Below are 14,109 nucleotides of genomic sequence, written 5' to 3'. Positions count from 1 at the left end.
GATGTCTGTATCTGCACAAACACTGCCAAATACCTTTATTTGCTTTTTTACCATTATTTTTGCTGTGTTTGAGACACTTGAACAACCTACAGACTCTACAGTATTTCATGACCTGGGAGTGAGACTCAACAATCAACCATCTTTCTGGTACATTTATGAACAGCAACCTTTAAATGACCTGACAGAAATAAAAAAAAAAAAATAAAAAATAGTGTATTTTGTGATATAACGCAAGTGAAGCGTCTGGCACAAATAATAAAAAGTGAGAAGTTATGTTTGCTTACCTGCCAGACTGCCCTGTAGGGATCTTTCTCACTCAATAGTGACTAGTTCAATATTACAAAGATCTTTGTGTGTGGGTGCAAATTAAGTATATTGAAGCTTTCACACCGAGTTTTGGGATGTTGAATTTCAGTGCGTCATGCCTTCTGTTCGAGTTTGGATTAAAAGGCGGACATTATTATCATCCAAGACTAGTTTGTAATTTGTTTCATTTCATTTTCATCTCTACTACAGCATGTTTCAGAGTGATCCAACTGTCAATATGGCAGTATCACACTTCTCTCTGTCTGTAGTGTTTTCAAAGTTCATTCATGTGTTCCTCCATTTGTTTGCTGAGTAGAAATAAGGAGTCTAATTTTCTCAGGGTTTTTGCATCAACATACAATGGATTGGATGTGATCATGAGAGGCTGACAACATCAAAGTTAAATTCTGCTTTGATCGCCGACTGTAAATCTAATTTTCTACAAATGACGCTTGCGGCTTAAAGCCGGTAAGCTACACTAAGCCTTTTTCCTAAAATCATCCAAGTGACAGTTTTTATTATGGTGAAACTGTTTTTTAACAGATGCAATGAAAGGGGATTGCATTTCAATGAGACAAAGTGAAGTTATATAGCATATATATATATCTGTGTAAGATACATTCTTCTTTCTGTCTGTGACACCTTCCTTTGTGGTCGCATGAATACAGCATAATTTGCTGGGTGGTTTTGTGTCGGAGCTCTGAGATGGAAGCACCTTGAGGTTTTAGAGTCAAGCAAGTATTGTTTTTTTGCAGTGTGCCAGCTAACATTGGTTCTTGTCATTTATTTTAACCGTGACCCCAGAGCCCTTCTGCAGACACAGATGAAAAATTGAAAAAAAAAAAAAAAAAAGATGAGGAAGGAAAAGAGAAAACACCTTAAGTTACTGGAGCAGAACGGTGAAGAGGCTTGAAAGTGCTTTTAAGTTGTGCAGGCAGATTCCCCTGAAAACACGCACTTGCATCAAAACACACACCACTGCACACACCTTCTCGCATAAACACATATATATACACACATAAACAAACATGGCACCCTAAAATCGCAGCGAAAAAACCCACATACACCTTGCCGACGTAAGCTGCACAAACACACACACACACACACACAATCCGGGACATGCACACACACAAACAAACACACACCTATGTGTACCAACCGGTGCAGTAATATTGCTGAAATTACTTTTGGGGCTTAGCAGCAACTGGCTGAGCTTTTTTTTTTCTCTCCCCGATCTCTTGGAGGACTCGAGGAGGCCAAATAGGGACGGAAAATAGAGGGCACACACATATACATACACACACACACACACACACACACACACACACACACACACACACTCCAATACCCTATTACTCTCCTTCTATCTGTGCGTCTGTCTGCGCAATATCCTCTCTATTGCTCTGTCATAAGGGAATATAAGGAGTTCTCACCTCTGTCAAGAAAATCACTGGACCTGAAATGGACACTGTACATCAAATCGATAGCACAGACCAACGTACAGTAGAGGCTTTACAGCACATTTCAAAATTGCCAACATCATACAAAAGCATATAGAGTCTGTAGTCTGTGTTATGCCTCACTTTACACTGGGACATCATTTTTACACCATAAGATGATTGACCCTTTTCCCATTGCTAGTAGACGAGTTTGCTTTTCTTTTTTTATCATTGTTGATATGTCACTGGAAAGACAAGACTCAACTTGAAAAGGGCGTTTTTAAAAGCCTCTGTGTTCAGCTCTCAGTGCTTTTGTAGCTTGTAACTGAATCTCTGTGGTTTCTTTCCTGCATCTTTGTGCTGCATGTTTGTACTTTCAGGTATCTGCTTTATTTTACTGTTTCATGTTCGCTTTCAGCTAATAGGAGGTATGGTATGTTACCCAAAAAACCCAACTCTTGATTTTGATTAAAAGCTTTCAGATAACAAATAATGGGGTATTTTTATTGTGAAGAACTTACAGAAAAGAAAAAGTTTGCATCCACCATTCAGACTAACTGCAGGAAGTGCTCATCAGTGGATTATAAATCTAAAGCAGGTGCAAATGCAAAAAGAATCACAGAAGTTACCATCAGAGGTGACAAGCCTTTATTGCCTCCCCCAAAAAGTGGCGAAAATTTGCGCATCCATCTGGTTATCATGTTTCCATCACTGTCAGTCAGAGCTGAAGCTGATAAATACCTGTGACCACTTCAGAATCATTTAACCAGGGAGTGAATGCCAATTGTACCCTTTTCCATTTGAGACAGATATTAGTGTGTGCCAGCTGTTTTTTTGCCAAGTGTAAAAGGGGCTCATGTGAGCTTTTGTCGCCCCTTCTTGTATTCTGAAAACTTTAACATGCCGATATGATTCTGCTCAAACAAGACAAAATTATGTCTCCAGCTACAGGGCCGTGAAATCTGCTCTGTAATATACTGCACATCAGCAAAACCGCTTTGTAGGAGGCAAATCTAATTATTCCTTCAATTTCCTACCACTAGTAATCACTGAGACGTGGCTGAAAATACAGAGGTGGTTGAAAAAGGTTGAAAAAGATTGAAAAAAAAAGCTTTGCAGGCAACCCCAGAGTTTTCTGGAAATCAGTAGGTAATTTCTGCTGGACTTTATATCGGGTCGGCTGGGGAGAACTGCTAAAAATGGCTGTTTCAGCTGGATGGGATGGATTTCACAGAGCTGCTCAGGTAATAATTACCATCTCTAGATGTCCTCTGGCAATACTAATGCCATCCGCAGAGGGCTGTTAACTCCTAATAGATATTGTCAATTCCACCCAGGTGAGAGATTGGCAACATAAGGGTAACATCAGCCGGATCATAATAGAGTCTTGAGACTTAGAAAGATGTTAATGACCTTTTCAAGATAATTTATATTTTAGAGAAAAAACACACAAACCATTTTCAGCAGGGCAAGGGCAGGAAATTTTGTATACATGTTTCATTTTGCAAGAAATGCAGAAAGAGTAACGCACACATGCAGTCACTTTGGGCAATTCTACACACAAACACACAAATCCATATACAAGAGGCTTCAGAAATACATTTTACAAGGTCGAGCAGACCACAAACCAACAGCATAAACAAGCCTACAAGCAAAAGAGACTTTGGGGCCTTTCGCGAAGACAACAAAGACAGCTTCACATTGAGATGAAAACCAAGGCTGGTGTAATTAGTTACAAATGGATGGGTTGATGTTTGCACGCCGTCTGTGTGTCTGCGCGTGTGGTGGTGAATAGTATCAGTCTTAAGTTGTGAGGGGAGCGTAATCAAGGACAAGAAACAGAGAGCTAAATCGACCCGAGGGACACAAGTCCTCAGTTGAGTGTGTTTGTGTGCATTGTACTGCTTCTTCTTGAGCATTTATCTTTGCTCTTGTGAGGCTGTCTCTGTGTCTTAAAGGACCAGACTGCAGGATTTAGTGGCATTTAGCAGTAAGCTTTCAGATTGCAAACACCTCATCTCACACTCCCTAGCTAGCTGAGGGAGACTCAAGACTAGCGGACAGCGGAATTTAGAGGAAAAGGTGCCAAGCAAGGAAGTTTAGGTAGTAAGTTAGTTTTGTTAGAATTTTTTTAAAAAGTAAATCCTGTCAGTGTATAGACCAGAATGTAAGTATCACTTTATGTCTACAAGAACGGAAAATTTAAATGTGGTGTTGGTGAGTTTCCAAGACTTTCAGAGTTGAGAATCCGACTTCAGAGGTTCTGGTTAAAATTTCCAACTTGGAACACAAAAATTCTTCCCGATTCCAATGGAACACAATGGAGAGATAACGAACACACAACAATTTTTATTATTAGGTGATTATACACTCCATGAAAACTTACTTTTGCCATATTGTGATGATGTATCTCCATGAATCTTACACAATGGACCTTCAAGAGAATTCTGTGTTCAGTATAATCCCTGTCATCACTGTATCATGTAACTGAGAATTCATGTAACACGTAAAACACATTGATTTCTTTGTGTCTTATCACAATAACTTCTAATTGTACTTACGACATATCACTACATTTAAAATGATTGCTGCAATGTAGTATAATCAACTTATCTTCCTAAAATCATGATATTGTAAGAAGAAGAATACTATAATGCATGCTAAGTGATTTTCCAACATGTGTGGTCTAAGAATACTGTATACATGCCTATATATAGACAAATATTATGTAGAATATGCATCACAATGCATTTCAATTAAAGTATGATTCTTCTTGCCTGAATAAAGCAACATAAGCCAGTAGCAAGACTCGGATAATGACAAGGACCGAATCCATTGTGGAGGGCAAGAGTGGAGTGAAAGCGAACTAAAGAGGCAAAGCTAAGCAAAAAGGCGGAAGATTAGTTTAGAGCCAGAGAACTAATTAAATGAATCTGGAGATAAACGTTTAATTATTTTCTCTCAGCCCTTTTCTCCCGCTCATTTTCTTCCCTTCTTCATTACTGCCTTCCAGAGCTTCTGTAGAGCGGCCAGTGTCAGGGGGAGGTGACTGTTCTGTGCCGGTGAATTCAGTCCACACACACGCATGCACACACACACACGCACGCACGCACGCACGCACGCACGCACGCACGCACACACACACACACACACACACACACACACACACACACACACACACACATATTCCTTCACTTACAGGTTCCCCATACACACAGATTCACCCACAGCCTCTCTCACTGACATAAAGTGTCTGTCTCGCACATAAGCACACACTCACACACTCGCTCTCTGTCTGCAGTGCGTCTGAATGTAGATGTGGTGGTTTTAATCCCAGATGGATTCCACAGAGAGGTGAGGAAGGGTACTGGAAGGAGAACCGGCCGTGACTTGATTTAAAAGATCCCCTTGTCTTCGGTAAGTACACTGCCACCTCTTGTTTTATAGTACAGCGATCCATATGCTCTCAACACAGCCTGATATAGGAGGCTGTAGTGTCTTGGCGTGGCGAGATTTGCCGCCATATGCTATGGTTTCGATGGCGAGGGTCAACAGCAGGGTGGTACATTCTTAGAAGGAAAGATGTTAAATAGAATCATAAAGTGTTCTTCAGCTTGTCCCAATAGGAAATCTACAACCATCTGTGTAAGGTTTCACCCAGAACCCATTACAAGAGGGTCTACAGAGACCACTTCTGAACCTTCTCTATGGGGTCTATCCTGAACTTTTCCACCTTCCAGTAGTGCTAACAAGATCACACCCAGGGCGTTCTACCAAGAACCTTTTTGTATTCAAAGGGTTTTGTCTAGATCAAACTCCGAGCCTCTTTATATTCCACAGGTTTTACCTTGAGTACGTTCAGGGAATTCTACAGAAAACCTTTTCATATTCTAAGGGTTTTATCTAGAACACGCTCGGGGGGTTCTACTGAGAAACCTGTTAAATTCCAAAGGTTTTATCTGGAACACATTCAGGGGTTCTACCAGGAGCCTTTTTTTACACTCCAAGGGGTTTTATCTAGAATCTACCTCAGGGGTTCTACTGAGAAACCTTCTATATTCCAAAGGGTTTTAACTAGAACACATCAAGGGGCTTCTATAGAGAACCTTTTTAGATTCCTATGGTTCTTATCAAGAACCCACCCAGGGACTTCTACTGAGAAACATTTTATGTAACCTTTTATGGTACAAAGGTTTTATCAAGAACACACTCAGGGAGTTCTACCAAAAAACCTTTTATACTCAAATGGTTTTATCTAGAGCCTTTGCTCTAGAAATGTTGACAAACCCTCTCTTCAAGACAGGGTTCTTCAGAAGCAAATGGTTCTGGGTAGAACCTCAGCCCCTCAGGAAGAACCACTGTGGAACCCTTATTTCTAAGAGTGTAGCTGAGGCCACCGCTCAGCCAGAAAACCTGGAATGGAGCACTTATTTTTAGAAAACACCACCAGGTCTGGACACGCAGGTGTCGGGTCACACTCAAGAAAAATGAAAAGAGCATCTTCTTCTTGAGGGAATCGATGTGTGAGCGTCAAGAAAGAGACGGACTTCTCACTGCTAATAGTCTCTTTGACATAACATGATGCACATTTTACCACTACAAATGGACCGCTGCCTTCCCGCATGACCTTTGAAACCAATCTCCCCCAAGTTGCCCTTTATACAATTATTTGTTCATTAACCTTTCATCACCAAGCTACATCACCTTATTGTGTACAAAAGCAAAAGCGCTGCATTATGCATCCAGTTTGTGAACACTTAGTAATGATGAGTAAACACGTTGGGGCCATGCTCACTGAGCTGCGTCCGTTACTAGTTCTGCATGACTGGAAAGCCATGGCTGGGGGTGACAGCACACAGGCTGCATACGCTGTAAAAGTCATGGTGAATATATTTCAAGGATGTGGGCACGGCTGAGCAAACTGCAAAAATGTTTTGCAAAACATACTGCTGGATAATCGCAGGGCAATGAGACTTTTGAAGTGAAAACAGAAAAATTTGCAGCAATAGTGAAAAAATATCAGAACGGATAGATTCAAGGGGTAAAAAAGCCTTTATTGCTGGTAAGTGGCACTGCACTCATAAACGTGCAGTAATGCTGAAGCGTATGTGAGAAGAATTTCAGCTGCTTTTGTGCAACTTTTTACAAGAAATATGTTCAGGAAATCCCGTCAGATGTGCTACATGTTGAAATGCTGTCATGAAAACCAAAAATTGAAACAACAATCACGTTTATCTAGATTTGTAAACAAGATTAAGAGTCAGCAGCCATGCTTGTGACCCTGTGAGGCTGTACTTATGAACAGCAGTGCTTTGAGCTAAATGTTAATGTCAACATGTTAACATGCTCACAGTGACAAAGCTGTCACAACATACTGATGTTTAGTCGGGTGATGTTTACCATTGTCATCTGAGTTTGGCGTGGTTTCATGCTACCGTTTGCTAATTTATGTCAAATACAAAGTAGATCTTGGTCTGATGTGAATTGTTATTAGCTTTTCAAATATTCAGTCATCAATGTTGGAGAAATTAGAAATTTAACTTGATGATGACGATACATGAACATTCATCCTGAGGGGAACATCAATGTCTGCAGTCATTAGGATTAATTCTCTTAGAACCACGAATGTCATGGCAGTGATTGCCGAGTTATTTAACTCTGGAGTAAAGTGGTGGACCAACTGGCTGACTGACCAACATTGCCACTGATAGCATGCCTAAAAGCACGTTTCCACGCACAACTCACCAAAACAGTTCTTGCTGGGCTATGCTTTTGGGAGGCTTTAGAATGATAAACATCAACGGAAGACTTTTTCCATGTTAACTGATCTGACTCTCCATCTAAAGCCAAACTTTTTGCAGATATTTCCCACCACAAAGATGAGAATTTCAGTATTACACTTTCATGATTGCAATGCAAGAAATCAGGGAATGCTGGTCAAGTTTAGACAGCATGTTATTTTACATAAACCATGTGACGCAAGTCATGGTAAGAAAATTAAAACATTACAAAACATTAACTGACAAATGGGACATGAACCCCAGCCTCACTGGTGAAAGCTCTGTGTTTGCTTGACCCATCCAACCACCCTACTGTGCTATATGCAATGTATGTATGTACTGCACTCAATTTCATTTCATAAAAAACACATTCTCTGTCTAAACCCATAATTTGCATAGATTTCCTGCAACAAAGAAGGGAACTGTTGTAAGCTACCCACATCTATTTGAGGGCTTTAGCCTGTGGTTAACAGAACTCTTCCACAGTAGATAGTTGTCGTAGCTGGAAAAGGAGGAATTAGTAACAGCATTAATGGTGCCAATATTCAAATATTCAAAAAGACATCTCTCGGCTCCTCCGTTTTCAATAACCTCCGCCCAGTATCTAAGCTTCCCTTCCTGGCTGGAAAAAGACAGGCAGCTCATTGATCATATGAATGGCAACAGCCACTCTGATAAATTTCAGTTAGGTTTTAGGGTGGGTCATATTACTGACACAGCACTTCTCAGAGTTCTTAACAATATTCTTTTAGCAGCTGACAATGGTCCAAACATCGCTTTTATTGCTTTCAGATCTCACTGCAACTTTTAATACAGTCGATCAATCATGCTTTGTGCAATGTCGAAATATGTCAAAATTTGATCTCTTTTATCCACTATGAATCTGTAAACTGTCATCCATGCTTTCATTACATCTCCTTTAGACTACTGTAACTCACAGTATTCCTGTCTCATGCAATACAAACTCTGCAAAGTTGCTGCAGCAAGATTACTTGCAAAATCTGCTTATTCTAGCATCTCTACACTGGTTTAATTATTCATTTTAAAAGACGTTTGGGACTGACTAACTAACACCTTACGAGCCTAAATGGAGTTGAGAGGTCTGTTTGTAATTCCTAGGTCAAAGCTAGAAATCAAAGGAGTTGTAGTCAGAGCCTCGAGACTCTACAATGTCTTGCCTGTGACCTGTTTTTAGAAAGTGTTATATAAAAAAAATTATTATCCTGATCATTATTAGTACTCCATGCCAATACAGAAAGTAGTTCAGCAACCATTTGGATCATCTTCAACACCAGTATCCAGGGTTGCATCCGTGCTGTAACCTCAAATCTAAAGTTATTTCAAGTTTTCCTTAAAGCAGTCCTTATGAAACAATAAGATTTTGCTGACTGCCTCGTGGACTTGGCTGAAAAATTAGTTGTGTGCAATTTTGTACATAACTCCTCCTGGGAGCAGAGAAACACAGCAGCTGTGGAGCAGCAAACACAAGTAGGACATATTCGGTTTCATGGTCTGTATTGGAGAAGTAAATATTTAACTTTTTCCGATGTGTTAAATAAGAAAAGGCACAAGACAGAGAGCACAGAGAGGCGTGACTGGACTGAATTTAACAAGTAACTAACACGAGCGACCTGTAACCCCTGACTTCTGCTAACAAGACTCGAGCAGCTACTCTGAAACTTTTTGGTGATTAATATGCATATAGCACAGACTCACGCACGCACACACACATTGTCAAGAATCATCAGTGAACGATTACACACCAATTAATATGGATGTTTGGTATCAGTATGCAGAGTGCCTCGTAAGCTGCAATCATTACACTGCAATCACAAAATAATCACCAAGAAACTCCCCGTGGCTCTGTATGTGTGTGCACGACTAAAAATGTCCACCTGTGTCACTATATATATATCTGTGTGTGTGTGTTTGGAGAGGCAAGGAGTGCTGTGCATCTGTATTAGAACCCCCATCATTATTCTGTTGCTGCTCCCACTTCCTTGTCCCATTCGCTGTCTCTCCCTGTCTATTTCCCCTGCTCTTCAGCTTGATTCACAACTATAGTACACAACTACAGTACACACACACACACACACACACACACACACACACACACACACACACACACACACTGTGAACTCTTGGTCACTTTTTCCTCTCCTTTCCTCAGCCCTCTTCTTCACCCTAATTTTTTCTGCTATCCCACAGTCTTAGAAATAAAGGTTCTGACTAGAATCATAAAGGGTTCTTTGGCTTCTTCCCCTAGGAGAGCCCTTTTTGGTTACTGGTAGAACCTTTTATAAAGATTCCACATGGAACTACCCACCTGGGACCCATTATAAAGGGTTATACCCAGAACCATCTGTGAAAGGTTCCACCCAGATTCCCCTATTAGGCCTTTACCACCAACATGGAACCAAGCCACGCTTAATTTTGTTCTCGGCATTTCCACCAAAAATAATGTGCAAAGTCCTCCTAGCTGTTCCTAGCTAGAACCAACAAATAACAGATTTTTCTTGGGAACCACAGTGTCTTATTCTACAGGTTGTTGTGCATTTTCGAGTCCCCTCTGTTGATGACATGTTTGATTATAATGGTTCCACCCAAAACTGGGAGAAATACAGACCAGTCCACGAGAACATTATATATATTATATATATTGAACAGAACTGGTTCAAGCTATTTTGGTGAAAGAGGGTCCTCTAACAAATTTTACAAAGAACCCTTCTATGGTATAATGGTTCCACTTGAAACCCCCTCTGGGGATTCTACCCAGACCCTTTCTTCTTTCTAAGGGTTCTAACATGAGCCCAAGCAGGTGGTTCGACCAATAACCTTTTTTATATTTCAAGGGTTTTGTCTAGCACCCACCCACTGTGTTTTATCAAGAACTCTTTAATATTTGAAGGGTTTTATCGAGAACCCACCAATCACCCAACAGTTTTATTTACAACCCACCCAGGTGGTTCTACCGAGGATCATTTTATATTATAAGATCCCTTAACAAACCCTAGACAAAAGAGGACAACAATCTTTGAAGACTCTTTCTTTCAAAAGGTTTTCTTTCAATGAAAAGGGTTCTTAATAGAATATTTAGTCTTACAAAGAACTCTTGATAAACCCTCACTTCAAACAGGCAGAAGAAAATGGTTCCAGGTAGATCCTTAGTCCTTTAGGAAGAACCCTTTTTGAACCATTATTTCCACAAGTGCATCCCCTCATCTTCTTGGTTCTGTTCACATCTGCAGAGCCGCAAAGTAAACAAGTGACTGACTGCTGTCACAGCATGTAGCCCTCCCATACACACACACACACACACACACACACACACACACACACAGAGGGTGAGGGAGTGCACTATCTGCTGACTCCCAGAACACAAACACACACATTGCTGAGGACTGCTTTACCCTTTACAGTGGTACACACACACGCGCACACTGATCTGACACCACAGTAAACATCTATGTGCTGACTGCCACAGCATACCGCCCTGGGCGAGCCGGCTCCAGACACGCACAGAGGCAGAGATGGACGGATAGACGGCGGCCCCGGACATACGCAGAGCTGTCATGCCTAGAGCATCCCAACACAAAACAATGCAGAAACAGCAACGTTGGGAAAGACCGGAGTCAGGCATCAGCAGCAGAGAGCGATAAAAATAGAACCATCTCAACTGATACTCTCTCTCGAATGGATTCTTTACGTGTCCTTAGTCCCGTCAGTCTGTAAATATTTGTCAACATCCGACGCGGTGCGTTTTCAATAAACATTTGAGACATAAACAGGGGAAACCGACAGCATTTTGATCTGTCAACATCACTTGGAGGATTTCATAAACTGATTTGAGGCAGCGTTCAGCCCAACTTGATGCTCTCAGGACCACAGGGACCGTGCTTTTAAGTCTCACATCAAAGCCGACAAGTGATCCGTCTCTCTGTTTCTCTGCCTTTCTGTATCTCTGTCACGCTCATTTACTCTACTATAATTTACCCTCATCTCATAGCTAATGAAGGAGTGACGATGCGAAATTTACTCTGTATTCTACTATTGACTCTAGTGTATTACTACTTTCCTTTCCATTCACAACCAGCCTGGTTTTAACACTGATTACAGGTGATAAATTAAAGGAAAAAACTGAGTAAATGGGTGGAAGGACATAATAAATGCAAATGCCTCCATACAGGACACCAGGGGTCATGAAACACTTTAATGAGTATGAAAATGATGTGATCTTAAATACACACTTGATGGCTATTATAATGCTAAATGACTGATGCTAAAGATGTCCAAGGCCAAATAAATTGCATCTCACCCACTGAGTGCTTGTAGTTTAAGTCTGAGCAAAATGGTACAGAATTCTAAATAAAAATGCACTTACAATCTCTTTTCATCGTTTACAATAGAAAAAACATGACTTAATGAGGACTAAACTAGTAGCATCTTGGTATTTTCTAAAGTAACCTGTGATCCTACTAGAGCTGCAGCTAATCGGAACTTGCTTGGTCCACCAAATGTCAGAAAATACTGAAAAATGTTCTTCGCTGTTTCCCAAAGCCCGAGGTGACACCCTAAAACAACCAAAGAAATATAAAAAAATATTCACATTTGAGAAGCTAAAAGGAATTTGGACATTTTTCTTAAAAGAAAAGGATAATCAAAATAGCTGGTAATTAATGCCTTAAACTTTGCTTTTTTGTTTTTGATTTTGGAAAACGCAATAACAAAGATACAACCCTTAAAACTCCCAAACTGTCTTGGCTCATCTTTTCACTGTTCACCAATGAAATAAATCCTTAATTCAAAGAGTTAGATGTGAAAATATTCTGGCTCTACACGCTTGTCCCTCTAACTTGTTCTTAAGCTGAGTGGGTTAGTCCCTACAGTCCCATGAACACAGCTTCATCATGTTAGGAAATCCAAAGCCTGACAGATCTGCTGTGCCTAGTTACAGATGCTAATCACAGCTTAGCAACCGTAAACTTTGATTCTGTTCGGGGAAGGTCACCAACACGTCTGACAGCATTCTCCAACATCTAACGCCAAATGAGGTAACATTTTTTTGGCAGAATGGTCTTTGCTTCATCCAGTAAAGTTCCTGACATCTGTAGAATCTAAGCTGCAATGCACTGAACACCCTCCTTTACATCCCTAAGATGTACTTAACAAGCACAAGTCTAGTCTGTCGTCCATCTGCCGATATGTCTTTTAATTAGAGGTGACAGAGCATGTCGAGCTGATTCCCAGACAACATGCGCGTGGCAGCAAACATTTTTGTCATTGACTTGTTAGAAACTTCATACATATAGAGTCAAAAGTAAAGTTAAGAAGACAGCAGCACTTGTCCATCAAATGCTTGCTGTGATAACTCTCGGTCTCAGCTCGCTCAACACAGCCTGCAATTTACCCAAGGAGTGAATTTTCCCTGGAGTTTCCCCGGAGATTTAAACAACAGGTTTCTGCTCTGTTCTTGCTAGAACAGAGCTTAGTTCTCCTCAAATTACAGGCTGCAGCCACTGATCTTGTATCGCACCCCAAAGTGCACTATGAACATCATATAACAGTTATTGTATCCTAATGGCGGAAAAGAAGGAGCAAACTTGCCTTTCAAAAGTTTTACCCACGCTAAAACACCATTTAAATCATAACCTAAACTAGAGTGACAAACACTCAAAGTCTCTAACACTTTTGCAAAAGTGCAATCTAGGATAACAAATGTTGTAAAGATAGAAGTCCTCACTTTACTGAGAACTTCCCAGAAGCCCCGTCTTGACAACCATCGGTCCACTCATCAGTGACACACCACCTGACATCCACACATCACAACAGTCTGGAAGACCTCATGCTGCTTTCACCGCGGTGACACGAAAGAGCTCCTACCAGTTTCTCTGGAGATCTGGATGAAAGCCTCCACTCCGCTCTCTCCGTAGTTGCCCTCCGAGGCCAGCGTTGACACGTAGTTCCACTCCATCGCCGTGACGATGTCCATCATGGCCTGGGCTTGGTAGGAGTCCGGAGGCACCACGCGGGAGAAGAAGTCATAGCGGGTGTTGTCACTCAGTTCTGGCGCCGTGGAGGCGTAGCTGATCTGGGGAATCTGGACAAAAGAAGTTAAGAGAGATAAGACAGTGAGGAGCAGGGGCAAAATACAGCTTGCTGATTAAATGTTTCGCATGATTGCAAAAAGTGTAAAAAAAAAAAAAAAGGTGGCGCCTTTCTGACCAAAGTCACAGAATAACACAAACAAGCTGATGGACCAAAACTGATGTTGATTTTTCTTGGTGAACCTTTTCTTAAGTGGCCAAAATAACTTTTGTCACTGATCTTGTCCACAGAAGTACATTGCTTAGCTTCTGTGCTGGTGTGCCCCCCCATTCGATGAACTTTTGCACTCACTATGGATAAATACCTCACCCAACCCCACTTCAAATTACCCGAACCATCCCTTTAATTGTGTTACAGTCTGCATGCTAAATGTGTAAAGGTAGGAGGACTGTGTGTTTTCTCAACTAATCTTTCAGTTTAATTACATATTTATCTTCATAATCAATTTCTTTGCCTAGTAGCAGAAAAAAATCCTTTAT

General features: G+C 40.9%; 1 protein-coding gene across 2 annotated transcripts in view; it reads right to left on the bottom strand.

Moving 5' to 3' along the window:
- grm8a (glutamate receptor, metabotropic 8a) overlaps window positions 1-14,109 on the bottom strand; it is a 287,101-nt gene that overhangs the window by 162,931 nt on the left and 110,061 nt on the right. For both annotated transcript variants that reach the window (XM_084710663.1, XM_084710661.1), the window contains exon 4: window positions 13,406-13,622. In XM_084710663.1, coding sequence (XP_084566789.1) covers window positions 13,406-13,622 — 217 coding nt within the window. The remainder of the gene's footprint in view (window positions 1-13,405; window positions 13,623-14,109) is intronic.

The sequence above is a fragment of the Lutjanus erythropterus genome, chromosome 22 (genome assembly GCF_056507025.1).
Source record: "Lutjanus erythropterus isolate fLutEry1 chromosome 22, fLutEry1.hap2, whole genome shotgun sequence".
NCBI lineage: Eukaryota > Metazoa > Chordata > Actinopteri > Lutjaniformes > Lutjanidae > Lutjanus > Lutjanus erythropterus.
This window is presented reverse-complemented; position numbering and strand designations above follow the sequence as displayed.